General features: G+C 41.2%; 1 protein-coding gene across 9 annotated transcripts in view; it reads right to left on the bottom strand.

The window, feature by feature from the left end:
- The window catches only part of IRAG1 (inositol 1,4,5-triphosphate receptor associated 1), a 122,216-nt gene that overhangs the window by 38,049 nt on the left and 67,726 nt on the right, over positions 1–16,441 (bottom strand). For all 9 annotated transcript variants that reach the window (XM_063671159.1, XM_063671154.1, XM_063671156.1 and 6 more), the window contains one exon: positions 14,784–14,862. In XM_063671159.1, the coding sequence (XP_063527229.1) occupies positions 14,784–14,862 (79 nt within the window). The remainder of the gene's footprint in view (positions 1–14,783; positions 14,863–16,441) is intronic.

Raw genomic sequence — 16,441 nt, 5'->3', positions numbered from 1 at the left:
TGTTACCTCTCTGGTTCTGTCCTGGTATTTACAGCTCTCTGACAAGGTTTCTGTGGTAAACCTTGTGGCACCCCTGGCATCATTCTACCTTTATGTATGTATCCCTACCACACTCAACAGAGAGTCAACTGAGTAGCAAGCTCCTGAGATATCTATAGGATGATTGAAACATATGAGGTCTAATAATCAAGTGAAATCCATACCAGGGTTTTTGCCTAGAAAAGTTTCCCAAAATTGTGCTTGAAGAGTAATGCCACAATTGGTGGATTCTAGGAACCAACCACCTTCCTCCTGAATTCAACCAAATTAACAACAAAAAATTTCAGAACAAATAAAAAATACACAAGGAACTCTAAGATACAAGAAAAGGCAATAGTCTTTAAAAATAGTGACTAGAGAAAGAATAAAAATTACTAGGAATAAATTTAGAGTTTCCACCCATGATAACCCTTTCTTCTTCTCCAAAGAATCAGTACTGAAAGGAAGATGGGAGAGAAAAAATTCTTACAAAGAGTTCAATACCACAGAATAGAGAGGGAAAGGGATGGAGGGGGCAAGTAGGCAGTTGTCAGAGGAGATTCAGAAAGTTTCCCTAGAATAGAAGGTTCTCCATTCCATCTTACCAGCATTTCGAAGAGAGAAAAAACTGCCTGGGCTGCCTGCCATTTTGCTTTTCTTACTGATGAGAAGAAGAGAGGAAAGGCAGAATGATCGCACAGAGCACAGAGTGGATTTTCTTGAATGATATGAAGGGATTTACAAGGAAGGAAGACTAACGATAAAGTAAATAAAACACGTCCCTCTGAAGGAGTGAATGGCAGGAGACACATGGAAAGCCCCAACCACCGTGTTCTCCCCGCAACTCCTGAAAAACAGTGGCTAAACTCCTTGGATTTGTCTTTATTTCCTTCCTTTCGTAGCAGAGGAGTAGCTGTTGGGAAGCATTGGGTCAAGTCTGGAAAATAAACCTATGGACAGCTTGTCTCTACAATTCCAACCTAAATTGGTGAAACAATCTGAAACCCACTACTAACCACCTCCAAAGGAATAAGATATGCCCCCGATTTGGTATAACAAACTCATGTTTTGGACTATGAACAGAGTTACGGAAAAAGAGCAGAAACCAATTCTACAAACAGCTCTATCTTAACTTCCCCTTTTCCCCACCACCCAAGCAGTAACAAAACAAACACAAAATACACAATCCTCAACTAAAGCACTAAAGGGAAGGCAAAGAGATCCCAGCTAAGGTAGGAAGGAGTCAACAAAAACTAACCTACAATACAATATATCTAGGGAAAGGGAATCAAGGTAGAAATATACAAATCAGAAAGAAATAAAAGGAAAACAGATGGCATGGCAACTATACAAAAATACTACAGACAAAAGAGGAAGGAAGATAGAAAGGAAGGAAAAGGGAAACGTGCAAGAGACAGATGTCAGGATGGAAACATAGTTGCAAGAAACACATCAAAAAATGCAAAAGTACGCTTCTGTGCAAAATGTATACCATAAATACTTTGACTCTAGAGAAAATAAGAACCTGAAAAAAAATTAAGAAATTAGAGTTGGGATGAGAAGATCATGCAAAGATGGAAGATGATTGCTATTTAAGGAAACAAATTAAAGACCAAAATAAAAGAACTAATCAAGAAATTGGGACGTATACAACCAACCAATTTATTGGAAAAATGAAGGAATAAAGCAGATATAGCTTCAAACTGAATTAGAGGAGGGTGGTAGAGATTGAGTAATCATAAGGAATGCAAAGAAGGAAAGAAAGATTGAAGTATATAGAGATAAAATAATGGATGTGGAGTTGAGACACTGATGACCAATCTATGCATTATGTTGTCTCCGAAGTAGTGAACAAAACAAATGTTACAAAGGACTTATTCAAAGATATAACAGAAGAAAAATATTCCTCACTTGAGGGGAAAGTTGAACCCTTCAGGTTGACAGACCACATCATGTTAAAAAATATATTTAAATGCTTCATACACACACAAAAAATACCAGACATCTACATGGGAAAGTGAAGATTAAGAGGTGCTGGAAATCAGCTGGTCCCAGCCTTCTCCATAACTTTAAATACAGTGGAGCAACATCTATGCAGTTCCAAAGAAAACAGTCAACCAAGAATTTTGTAACCACGCAAGCTGTCCTTCAAGAATAAGACAAAATTTTCAAACGTGATAGAACTTGGGGAACACAGCACCTCTGAACTCTTCCAGGAAAATTGTTGGAAAACAAAATCCAGGTAAACAAGACATAAATCAGAATAAATTTGGGAAAGGGATCAGTGGTGAACATGAAATTCTTTTACATTTAAGTCTAAGGCTAAATAACTGTGGAAACCATGGTTACAGAATATGGAATGTAAATGTTATAACCTTAATGATGTACAAAGAATAATTCAAGATGTGTAGAGGTAGAAATGGAAATGTAGGAAGAAACGTGAAGGTGGGAAGATATTCAGCCATTCTCATCTTTTCCTGCAGGAAGTCAGTAGCTACCACTGTAGTGACTAAATGTTCTTATCTTCTGTATTCTTGATGTTCTGTCACTTGGTACCTTAATCCTGGAAAGACAGCCCCTCTCAAGGCTAGCTAATTCTTAGAAAAAACTCTCCTTCAAGTGTGTCTTTGAAATACAAACCAGCCAATCCAGAACCCACACCTATAAACATCGCCTTTATCAGATTCTCACACACCAAGCCAATATTCCCCCTAAATCGCCCCAGGGCCAGTACCTGACAACTAGGGGCCACCCTATAGCCTAGGGCCTGCCAAAATTATTCAAACTAGCCAACCCTAAACATACTCAGGGTACCTACCCTGCCTCTACCTTTCCTTTCCAAGAAAACTCCAGTAAAGGCTTGGGGCCATCTCTCCCCTCACCACTTCTGCCTTCTGACCCACCCTGGTCCTTCCCCAAGGGGCTCTGTATGATGTGCCATGCATCCTGCTATTAGGGATCTGTGAGTATAAACCTATTCCTTCATGAGAATCATTTGTGGGTCTCTGTGTCATACCATATCTGATTAAAACAAATGCCAGGTCCAAAGTTTAGATTAAATTTAAAACCTATAATACAAAAAAACTACTCATAATTTATAGATTTAATGCCATCCCCATCAAGCTACAAATGACTTTCTTCACAGAATTGGAAAAAATACTTTAAAGTTCATATGGAACCGAAAAAGAGCCTGCATTGCCAAGACAATCCTAAGCCAAAAGAACAAAGCTGGAGGCATCACACTACCTGACTTCAAACTATACTACAAGGCTACAGTAACCAAAACAGCATGGTACTGGTACCAAAACAGAGTATAGATCAATGGAACAGAACAGAGCCCTCAGAAATAATGCCACATATCTACAACTATCTGATCTTTGACAAACCTGAGAAAAACAAGCAATGGGGAAAGGAGTCCCTATTTAATAAATGGTGCTGGGAAAACTGGCTAGCCATATGTAGAAAGCTGAAACTGGATCCCTTTCTTACACCTTATACAAAAATTAATTCAAGATCGATTAAGGACTTAAACGTTAGACCTAAAACCATTAAAACCCTAGAAGAAAACCTAGGCAATACCATTCAGGACATAGGCATGGGCAAGGACTTCATGTCTAAAACACCAAAAGCAATGGCAACAAAGCCAAAATTGACCAATGGGATCTAATTAAAGAGCTTCTGCACAGCAAAAGAAACTACCATCAGAGTGAACAGGCAACCTACAGAATGGGAGAAAATTTTTGCAATCTACTCATCTGACAAAGGGCTAATATCCAGAATCTACAAAGAACTCAAACAAATTTACAAGAAAAAAACAAACAACCCCATCAAAAAGTGGGCAAAGGATATGAACAGACACTTCTCAAAAGAAGACATTTATGCAGCTAACAGGCACATGGAAAAATGCTCATTATCACTAACCATCAGAGAAATGCAAATCAAAACCACAATGAGATACCATCTCACCCCAGTTAGAATGGCGATCATTATAGAGTCAGGAAACAACAGGTGCTGGAGAGGATGTGGAGAAATAGGAACACTTTTACACTGTTGGTGGGACTATAAACCAGTTCAACCATTGTGGAAGACAGTGTGGCGATTCCTCAAGGATCTAGAACTAGAAATACCATTTGACCCAGCCATCCCATTACTGGGTATATACCCAAAGGATTATAAATCATGCTATTATAAAGACACATGCACACATATGTTTATTGCGGCACTATTCACAATAGCAAAGATTTGGAACCAACCCAAATGTCCATCAATGATAGACTGGATAAAGAAAATATGGCACATATACACCATGGAATACTATGCAGCCATAAAAAAAGGATGAGTTCATGTCCTTTGCAGGGACATGGATGAAGCTGGAAACCATCATTCTCAGCAAACTATGGCAGGGACAAAAAACCAAACACTGCATGTTCTCACTCATAGGTGGGAACTGAACAATGAGAACACTTGGACACAGGAAGGGGAACATCACACACCAGGGCCTGTCGTGGGGTCTGGGGGATAGGGGAGGGATAGCATTAGGAGATATACCTAATGTAAATGATGAGTTAACGGGTGCAGCACACCAACATGGCACATGTATACATATATAACAAACTTGCACGTTGTGCACATGTACCTTAGAACTTAAAGTATAATAATAAAAAAAAGTATATTTCACTAAGTGAAAAAAGCAAGGTTTGGAACAGCTTGTATAATATACTATCATTTATGTTAAAAAAAAATCCACTTTTGGCCGGACACGGTGGCTCACGCCTGTAATCCCAGCCCTTTGGGAGGCTGAGGAGAGCGGATCACAAGGTCAGGACATCGAGACCATCCTGGCTAACGGCAGTGAAACCCTAGCTCTACTAACTAAAAATACAAAAAATTAGCCCGGTGTGGTGGCGGGCGCCTGTAGTCCCGGCTGAGGCAGGAGAACGGCGTGAATCCGGGAGGTGGAGCTTGCAGTGAGCTGAGATGGCGCCACTGCACTCCAGCCTGGGTGACAGCGAGACTCCATCTCAAAAAAAAAAGGAAAATCCACTTTTACATACATGTCTATATTTGGAAATGCTTGGAATATATCTAGAAGTTATACTAAAACATAGTGACAGTGGTTGCCTTTGCTACTGGGGGACAGAGATATAATGAGACTTACTTTTTCCTATGTCTCATTTTGTACTTTTAGAATTTTGTACTATGGACATGATTATTTATAAAAATTGAATTAAAACTCATACCAAAGCAAAAAGAAACAAAAAACAAAAACTACCTCAGTAACTCCAAACCCTTTATGCATTTCATAATACATTTTTTGTACTTTTAGAAACCAATTTCTCTTCTTTGGAGGAAGCAGTTACCAAAATTCAGCAAGTCTTATAGTTTCACTTCAAGTTCAATTAAATTCTAATACTTTTAATTTCAAACAAGTATGTCTAGTATAATCTCCCTCTTTTTCCCTTCCTCCTTCTGTATTTGTGGGGAAGGAGGTGTTTAGTGTAAGCTATTTTTACTTTCTTCCTTGTATTTTTCACTATTGGTTTAATTTTTAGATATGACCATAAGCCACTTTCAACAAAAAGTAATAAAATTATTTTCAAATATATCTCCCAGTACTAGCTCATTCCAATGAAAATATTTGTTTCTGGCCATGTCAGGGACTTGGAAAAATTACTTTTGGAGCTCTGGTTAAAGATGCTCTGAGTTCCAGGATGGTTCCCAAAAGTCAAAGCTGCTAGTTGGGGATAAACTTTTTTTTACCTCTTTCTTCTCAGGGAGTCCTCCTTACTGCCCAAGACCTGAGGCTCTGAGTCTAGACTGGGGGTTTTGGAAGGACTGTCCATTCGATGTACTTCTCTCCCTCAGCCTACGTGTCCCTCAAAATCCAGGTCCAGATAGCCAACTACCTTCTAGACATTGCCACCTGGTTAAGGAGAATAAAAATCATTTCAAGAGCCACCATTTACTGAACATCAACTATGCAGTAGATACACTTTGTCATTTCTTACAATAGTACTGCAAATAAAAAATAGCTTAAACACCTCCTTCCCCACAAATACAGAAGGAGCAAGGGAAAAAGAGGGAGATTATACTAGATATAATTGTTTGAAATTAAAAGTATTAGAATTTAATTGAACTTGAAGTGAAGTGAAACTGTACGACCTGCTGAATTTTGGTAATTGCTTCCTCCAAAGAAGAGAAATTGGTTTCTAAAAGCACAAAGAATGTATTATGAAATGCATTTTCTGGAGAAACTGAAGCTCAGCTGAGTTAAAGTGATTTACTAGGGTCCAGCTTATCAGCAGTAGAGCCAGAATGCAAAACCAGGTTTGTCTGTTGCATTCAAGCTGCTTTCCATGGGCATTTGACATGTCCAAACTCAAATTCACTGTCTTCCTTCTCAAGCAAACTCCTCCTCCTGTCTCACAATTCATCACCCTCACAGCCATGCAGACAGGTACCTGGTGGTATTCCTGGTCTGCCTCTCAACTCCATCTCCTCATCAAGTCCTGACAAGCTGATCTCCAATAGCTGTCAAACTGTCCTGTCCACATTCAATACCACCTCATCACCTCTCACCAGGCTATTTCCCTATCCTTTTACCTGGTGTCTCCCTGTCTCTAGCCTCTCCTGTTTCAGGCCAGCTCTCACAATCTGTCCAGAAGAATTATTCTAAAATATAGATTTGATCTTGATGCTTCCTTACCTGCAGGCTTCTCTTTCCAAAGTGTCCTAAATGAAATTCAAACTCATTAATTGGCCTTCAAAGCCTTCACTTTCCCCGGTCTCAGCCCACTGTTCCCACCTACATGCCCATCTCTCTGGGACATGTAGCTCACACTTAGTTCACATGACATTCCTTCTGTTCCTGAAGTATGCCAAGCACTAGAAGATGCCTACATGCTTTTGCTTCTGCTGTCCCCCTGCTTGGGATGACTTTCTCTTCCCCAGCTCAAGGTGGCTCCTCCTGAAAACCTTCCCTGACTCAACCCCACTGAGCTAGCTGCTTCTTCCTCTTTGTTCCCAGGTACTTTATGGCCTGTTAAAGTTTTATCATAATTTATCGTAGTGACTTTGTCTATTCTTATGTTTCCTCTCCTAGACAGTGAAGGTGAGCTTATTCGTTCATACGTTTATTTAATGTTTATTGAGTGTTTACTATGTCCCTGGCAATGAGCTGGGAGCTTAGGATACAATGCTAAGCAAAACTGACATGCCACATCCTCTGGGGCTCATTATTCAGGGGGACAGAAATTAATCAGAGAAACATCCAAACAATTTCACACTGAGAGATTTTACAAAGGAGAAGGGATCTGAAGGTACCAGCAAACCCTTCCCAAGAAAAGTGACATGAGCAGATATCTAAAGATTGAGTTGAGAGTTCATTAGGCAAAGAGGGAGAGAGGAAGAACATTCCATGCAGAAGACAGAATGCACCATGCGTAAGAACAGGAAGGAATGAGCTGCCGAAGGCAGGCCAAAATATTGTGAGTGAGAGTGAGTGTGGCCCTAGAATATGCTGGAGAAGTGGGTGGGGTTAACTATCCAGGGCCTCGTAGGTTCTACTGAGGATTCAAGTGCTCTTCCTAAGAGCAGAATAAAGCCTCTGAAGATGCTGAAACAGATTTGCCTTCTAGAGATCCCTGCGGCTGCTGTGTTGGCCATGGTGTGAGCTGGGCTGGGGGTTGGGAGTGCAGGGAGAGGGGACCAGGTTGCAGGCCGTTGAGATAGCCAAGGGGACTGATAATGGTAGCTAGGACAAGGCCTTCTCCCTGATGGTGGGGCCTGAACCCTTTTCACTTAATGCATCCCCAGCACACAGCCTAAGAACTGGCCCACAGTCAGTCTCACATATTTGGCTTGAAATAACCTGCAAATGATCAAAGATCAAAACAGCATACAATATAGTTCCTGAGAAGGGAACTGATTGGGTTGTTGGAAAGACTAGATGCAGCACAGAAATGAGCCTCCCAGTCCTCACAAACTGAAGGAGAGCCAAAATTCTTCAGACTCCAGAATGTTCTGATAAGTATCTTTTCCCATTTCTCAAAGGAACAGCCAACAACCATCATAAGAGACTGGAGTCTTCCCCATGAGTTCATATGCAGGGTTGTATTTAGTGCCTATAAATACAATCTGAGCCAGCTCTCATAAAATGCTCCCAAAGCCTTTTATCCGGCGTATGGGAGGGGATGGGGCTCTTTGATAGGGCTTTCAGAATATAAGAAAGGAAAGTCACAAGTCTGCAAGTATTCATTAAACATGGAGGGTTGCCCACCACATCTCTAGCACTGTGGAGCACAGTGTACAAGAATATCCCATTTGGTTGGCAAGATAGAGTTCTACAACCTAAATGACAGAAATTAAAATGTATGCCAGGTTCCTGCTGGAATGAAGACCAATATCACATGCAAACATTACAGCAGCTTAGTGAAGTAGGTACTGTTATTAACCTCCTTTAAAAGATGAACAAACTGAAGCGTGGAGAGAATTAGAACTTTGACCAAGGCTATGCAGCTGGTAAGTGATGAAGTTTGAGCTCTTAAGCATCCAGACCCTAGAACTGAGAGAAAATGAGAGGGAGTGTATATTGTTGGACACTGACCATGGTTAATTTTATTTTTAAAATTTGGTGCTTATAGGAGTCAAATTCATTTGCCTGATAATTTTACTTCTAAGATCCATCTTATGCCCTATTAATATTGGATAATAAAGTTTTGCTGTAGGTAGTGGATGTCTAAATTGGTATAATTTTTGTAAGCTAATCTGGCAGTGTGCACATACACATTTAAAAGTAAATACTTTTAACCGATCAATTGCAAGTCTAGAATAGTAGCCCATGGAGAAAACAGATGTCTATAAAGATCTATGTAAGATAGTATTCATTATAACAGTGCTTTTAATAGAGAAAAAAGTGGAAATAACATAAATATTAATGAGATAGGTCAAATAATACAGTGTTTCTTACATAATACTATAAAACAGTTAAAAATGTTTAAAGTTCCATATGCTTTAAATGAGAAACTGTCTAAAGTATGTTGTTTTGTAGAAAACAGAATGTGACAGAAGCACCTAGTCATCCCCCAACATGTCTTCTCTGCCTTCCATGCGAATGGAGTTTAATTTGGGCATATGGCCAGCTGTCCCACCAGCAACCACATTCCCCAGCTTCCCTTGCTGCTAGGTATGGACACATTACCATCTTATCACCCATGCAGTGGGAGCTGAAGGGGTATGTGCAACTCCTGTGCTAAGAAAAGAAGCCTGGGCTTCCATTCCCTCTCCTTCCCTCACATAAGAACCCAGATTTGCCCATAATCCAGCTTCGACCTTGTATCAAGTCTAACACCTCAGGGCATGGCAAAATGACAACAGGGAAGGAGTGAGGGTCCCCAAATGATCATATGGAGTACAGCCTGCTGCTAACCTGATAAATTCACCTTGGAGTTGTTACTTGAGAGTGAAACAATCTTCTCTCTCCTATACGTTATTGTATTTGGGCCTCTATGTTACAGCAACTTGGATGTTATCTTAACTAATGCAGGAAAGTTGCAAAGTACTTTAAAAGAGATACTGATATATAGAATTTGGTAGTACATATAAAAGAAATAAACCATGACCAAATGAGTTTCACTGTCACACCACAAGGGTTTATTTCTATGGAAAATAATTTTTATATATGGGAAATATTTATTAAAAATACATGATTTTTTCAGTAGATATCCATAGCACACTTAATAAAAGTCAACATATATCTTGAAACTTGAAAAATATTTCCTTAAGTAAAAAGTATAAATTCTGTATTTTAATATTTTATATTACCTATATATTTTAGTTTATAACTATAAAATAAAAATTGAAATTGTGCCTCTATTTAGTAACAAGACACAACATGATGCTTGAGAGAAAAATATAAAAAACAACTCAGTTAAAAAGAGAAACCAGGCACATGTTCTCCTTATCACCATTATTGAATTAGAGAATGTTGCCAAAGTAATAAAACATATACAGATACACACTGAGAAATACACACACACACAAGCATACAACTAAGACAAATGACAAATTGGGTAAAATAAAAATCACAGATGGTTTGATTGTGAATTTGAGAAAGAAAGGTGTTCTACAAAATGGTCAAGAGCCTTTTAAGTTAGACACATCTGGGTTCCAGTTCTGGCTTCAGCAGTTAACAACCACGTGACCTTAACTTCCCCCAAGCCTCGATTTCCTTATTTGTAAAATGAGTGTAATAAGGCCACCTCCCAAGACTGTTGTGAGCATTAGGTATCATCAAGTACTTAGCACAGTATCTGGCACATAGTAATCACTCTAGTAATAATAATCACACTGATTAATCACTATAGTAATCACTCTACCATTTGGTAACAATATTTTTTATGCAAGAAACATGTATGACACCAAGCACCATTCACCTATGCCACAAATTATTAGCTAGAAAACCTAATACAAAAAGAGTCTTAAGCAAAAATACAAGCTACATAGATTGTGCCCCAGTAAGAGATATGGAAGATGTATACAAAGAACCTTAAGTCTTTTAGGGAGAAAGAAGGAAATATGTAAATTAATAGAGGAACAAACCATGTGCCTGAATGAGAATAAGCGTCCGCAAAGTAAGTACTTTAAAGGTCTATAGACTATAAGGCAAACAAAACTTGGACAGTTCTTCTGAATTCAGTGTGTAGGTTTATAGCAATCACAATTAGAATGTTATACAAAATGGTATACATTTCAAATGGGAATGGAGGCCCACAGAGGTTGAGGAACACATTTAAGGACTCTGTTAATTGGACTGGGACATGAGCTCAAATCCCCTGACTTGTTGTCCGGTTGCTCTGTTATTTTGCACTGAATTGCTGTATCTAGAATATCAATGAATATCCTGAAAAAGAAGAGCAATGAGGAAAAACTAACCCCATTGCACACTAAAATATATTATAAGGCAGCAGTAATTAAAATGGTGTGGTATTGATCCCAATAAAACAAAATCAGGAGCCCAGAACTAGTTTTTGGTGTATATATAAAAAGAATGTAACACATGACTAAGCCACAAGAGAAATAAAAACACTATTAAAATATTATTGCGGTAACAAGACCTTAAATCTTAAAATACATATATATTAAAATAAATTTCAGAGGTATTAGCAAAATAAATATAAACTAGTAAAAAATAGATCTATTATTACAACTGGGGAGAAGTAGTATTTATAATGATTGAAATAATAGAAGACTTCTCAAAGGGAAAGATAGGCAAACATGATTATGTAAAATCTTTACAATTCCTCTAAAATAACACAAAACTTATTAAAAAGCAAAAAAAATGATTGAATGAAAATATATTAAAATACAGCCCCCCCAAAAGAAAGAAAGCCAATTAAGGGCTAATATCTATAATGTATCAAGTTTACATATATTACCAACAAAAAACAAACAAATCAATGAAAAACCCCAGACCCAAATGGATACACGGGCAAAGAAGTAAGAAGTTAATTCACCCAATAAGAAAACAAAGTGACTATTTTAACATTTTAAGTTTGAGCTTCCTAGCAAATTAATTGAAATAATAATGAAATTTCACACTAATAATAATAAACTTAAAACAATGATAATTATTGATTATTCTTACTATATTCTGAATAATAAGGAGCAGAAGCAAACACCAGTGCGGGTAATGCGTAAGAGAAAGATGTCCATGCAGTCTTCGTCAGTAGCGTTATTCATTGTAAGTAATTTGGGAAATGCAAATGTTTCTATTCTTTAACCTTGTGATTCTCAAGTCTGAACATTTATCTCAAGGGAATAATTTAAAGGAAGAAAGAAAAACAACTAACAGTCCATAATTGTTTATACTAGAATTGTTAATCCTAGTTCAAAGAACAATAGATATGTCAATACAAAAGGAATTATGCACCCATTAAATCATAACTGAGGAGAAGTTGCTGAGTATAAAATAACAAGTAAAAAAAAGAAGCCGTATCTATTCATCAAATCAACTGAAAACATTATAAATATGGGCAAATATTGCAAAGAAGAAAAATTGTTAGTTTTTCAGAATTGATGGGGTTGTGGGTGAAATTTTAAAGTGTTTTTTCCAGTGTTTTAAAATGCTTTAGTAAATTTAAAATTATAAGTAGAGAAGTATATACTGCATTTTCAAAAGATCCCTCTAAAGATGGTTATTTAAAATATTTTGCCCTTGGGAAAAAATATTGTTTGAAATTTTACTTCTGGGAACCTTCTTATTAATGCTGAATAAATAGGTAGGTGTAAGTTACTACAGTTCAGACCAGGGGCTTCCACCATTGTTAGTGACATCCTGGACACATTCACACAAGAATCCACAGGGCTCTTATGCTGAGACTGGCCCCCAGCAGCTTGAAGCGGGGCAAGGATTTTCATATGGTGCTCTGTGAAGCCTGGGTCCCTGGAGGTACCTTGGGCCCACAGTCTCAGAAGATGCAGAATCCAAGCCCTTCTATCCCCTTCAACCAGAGCAGTCCCACTTGCATCTCCCCAACACACTGGCCTCCTACAGATCAGCTTGTCTGAAATGTTGTGCAGCTTAAAAAAAGTTTTAAAACTGTTCATGAGATGGCCAAACCATGAGATTTGGAGTCAGGAGATCCTTGGGCCTCAGTTTCCTCAACTATAAGAGCAAGAATCCCTGCCCCTCTTAGCTGACTGGGAAGATTACATAAAATCAGAGGTACAAAATGGTTTATACTGTGGAAAATGCTATGGGAAATGTATTAATTAAGATTGAATTAAAAGGACTAGGTGATATGGATGAACCTTGCAGATGTTTTACTAATTGAAATGAGCTCGACACAAAAGGACAGATGCTGTATGAGTCCATTTCTAGGAGGGATCTAGAAGAGTCAAATACATAGAGACAGAAAGTAGAAGGTGATCACCAGGGGCTGGGGAGGGAGGGAATAAGGAGTTATTGTTTTAATGAGTGTGGTGTTTCAGTTTGCGATGATGAAAAAGTTCTAGAAATGGATAGTGGTGATGGTTGCATGATATGAATGTACTTACTGCCACTGAACTGTATACTTAAAAATGGCTAAAATGGCAAGTTGAATGTTATATATATTTACAATAAAAAATAGTCCCCCACCCCCTCTGAAAAAGGGAGTACTATATAGAGTAAAATATAAAAGAAAGTCAAGAAAGGAGAAGATTGCAGAGCTGGTGGGAGTAACCCACTGCTTTAAGGAACAGGTACCATATGATTCAGAGAGGAGGGAGACAGCCCAGCAGGAGGGAGATGCCGCAGGGACAGAGGCACAGAGGCGAGAGGGTGAGTGGCCACAGAGAAGAGGCTCTGGGAAGAGGGAAGAGCCAGGAGCCTGGCCTGTTGGAAACACTCATTCCTCTCCACTCGCCCATGCCTCTTTGCCCACCTCATGGCACTATGGTTACAGTTACAGATTATTTTCATGTACCTATCTCAATGCTCCTGCCACATCTTTTTAAAAATGTTTCTTTTGAGACAGGATCTCACTCCGTACTGCAGAGCGAGACCCTGGAGTACAGTGTCACGATCACAGTTCACTGCAGCCTTGACCTCCCAGGCTCAAGCGATCCTCCCACCTCAGCCTCCCGGGTAGGTGGGACTACAGGTGTGTGTCACCATGCCCGGGTAATTTTTGTATTTTTTGTAGAGATGGGGCTTCATCATGCTGCCCAGACTGGTCTCAAAGTCCTCAGCTCAAGCAAGCCACCTCCCTCCCAAAGTGCTGGGATTACAGGTTCACCTAGCCCCCTGCCACATCTCATACAATTTCATTCGTTCATTCAACAAATACCTATGCAGGCCCTAGTAGTGCCAGGCATTGTTGTAAGCAGTGGACACACACACACTTTCCTGCCCTTGGGGGCTTCTTCTCTAGGGATGATAATAGCTGACACCTAGATAACACCTGTCTTGTACCAGGTATTGTTTTAGGTATTTTATAGATATTAGCTGCTTTAATCTCCATAATCACCTAAGAAGGCAAGTACTGTTCTTAGCCTGGTTTTACATGCCCAGGGAGGTTGAATAACTTGCCCGGGTCACCTGAGTGGTAGCAGGGCTTACAGTTCCAACTCGCGGTGGGGCTCGACATACTCATGCTGGAGAATGGGGCCGAGGAAGGGTGTTGGGGGCACTGGGAGCAGGGCTGGACCTGCCCAGCTAGATCTAGAGGGGTCAGAACCCTACTGAGAACCTCGGCAGAGGTGAGTGCAGAGAGGGAGGCAGGGCGGGGGCTAAAGCCTCATTTTCAGAACCATTTTCCCTGCCATGGTTCTGGCAGAAGGTGGGCAGGGAACCAGAGGCTTGGAGGAAGGGGCCTGCAGCTACCCAGCAGGACAGTGCTGGGGTATGGACTTTGTGGTGACAGCAGATTAGAAAGCAAGAGATGGCCGTGATGCCTTAAAAAGAGGAACTCTTCTATTTGGGCAGCTTCCTGGGTATACGAGGAAAAGGAAGTGTCAAAAGTTCAGGCCTGAGGCACCCTTCCAGGCCCACTAGATGCCAGCAGGGCTTAGGGAGGGCTGACAGTGAGGCCTGGGGGCTGGTTGGAAGGAGGCAGGTTTGGAGGTGCTGAGGGGGCAGAAGACACAATCGGATTCTATTCATTCACCTGCAAATGTTTCCTGAGGAAGACACAGGAAGTCTTGTGTTTACACATTCACCTTCCTTGATCTGGCACAGACAAATCAGCACTCACTGAGACAGCATCTGCCCCAACCCCACCTACCTTTTTCCTGCTCAGCCGCTTCACTAAGGTCTGGAAGCTTGAGCCCCACTAAGTTCTGATTTCTCATCAGGATGTGCTCCTTTGTGGTGAAAGAAAGAGACAACAATTTCAGATGATGACACTGGGCTGGGCTGTTCTCTTTGCTCTGTCTATAGTTCTGCGACCACTATCTTAGGTGGGAAAGCGGGGCAGCCTGAGATGTGGGTGGGCAGGCATGGCATGGTGAGGCCTGAGAAGCACCAGGAAATAGTTCCTCTCCCAGTCCATGAAGGTGCCTGAAACGCCACTGTCAGTACCACTTTCCATGGGTCAGGGACTACCCTTGGCATGGTCTTTTTAAACAAGTCTGTGGGCTTCAGGGTAAATAAACTGCTTGGCCTCACTGTGGCTAGGTTTGCAAAGGACACACAGGGGCAGAACTAAGGGCTCTGGGACAGGAGGGTCCCCTGGGTGTGTATGGCACTGCTCCCGGAAACAGCTTTGGCGATCTCATGGCTGGCTGGATCTTCCTGCCCTGTCATTCTGGGCAGTGACTGCTCACTTCCAGGAGCTGCGATTGCCCCACACACTCGGGTCATCAAAGGCCTTTTATGGTACCTCTTGAGTTTTTAAACTCTCCAGAAAAGTGAGGCCTGAGAATTGCTGGCTTGGGGCCTCAGCTGGCAGAGCCTGGGGAGAGATGGGATGTGGCCCAAGTGGGCTCACACCTGCTCTAAGCCAATCAGCACCAGACCAAGGCCCTGAGTGGAGGCACCTGGCAGAGCTCCTGGCCCCTGTGACTTATGGATCTTCAGTCTGCTGTGTGGCAGAGGGCACTTGGGAATGGTTTGTCCCCCGAGAAAGGAGGAAAGGAAGGGGCCAGCAGAGGGTGCTCATGATCCAAGTGGAAGTCATGGTCAAGCACACTTTACCCATTTGCTTAGCAAGCCAGAGGCCCACAGCCCATCAGCTTCAGCACATTGGAGTTGGGTAGGGGCTGGGCACTCAGGTGCCAGGGTAGTGGTTAGTGACAGGGGGCCTCCAGGTTCCCTGTAACTTCTCTGGGTGGGTGAAACCTGCAGGAGTGTAGGGAGTGAGGAGGCTCTGATAACCAGAGGCCCATGGAGGCAAATCCCTGGCTATCGGCCCCTTGGCTCCAACTTCCGCTAGAGATCTGGGACCGTGGCAACTCCTCTGGGCCCTGTGCTGTTTGATCCACTAGTTAGTTGGGTCTTTCTGACTAGGAAGAGTTTTGTGTGTAAAATGTTAACATCAGCAGCCACGCCCCAGCTCCCCCTGAGCCTCCAGTTCAGAGCATCATGAAGGTTTCTGAATAGGATCGTGGCCAGCATTGGAATGTGTCCCTGCCAGCACAGAAATCCCCTCACTTGTGCTTGAGTGCTATCGGGCACCTTCTTTTCTTCCCTGCTCCACATTTCCCTCTGTAGAGGAGCCAGGAGAAGCCTCCTGCTCTGAGGGTGCTGGGCCTCACTCTGTGGAATCCAAGTGCCTTGGTTTGTATTCCAAGTGGGCCTTCTGGAGGAGACAGGACTGGTCAGGATTGCTTTGTCCTGTTATCTGGTCTGTATCTCTGGATGCCCCCAATCATACCTTGCATAGGGTGGCAACCCCACGGGAGACTGCTGTGCCTGGTTTGATGGCCAACAGAAGCTGAGGGG

This window comes from Pongo pygmaeus, chromosome 9, assembly GCF_028885625.2.
Source record: "Pongo pygmaeus isolate AG05252 chromosome 9, NHGRI_mPonPyg2-v2.0_pri, whole genome shotgun sequence".
Lineage (NCBI taxonomy): Eukaryota > Metazoa > Chordata > Mammalia > Primates > Hominidae > Pongo > Pongo pygmaeus.
This window is presented reverse-complemented; position numbering and strand designations above follow the sequence as displayed.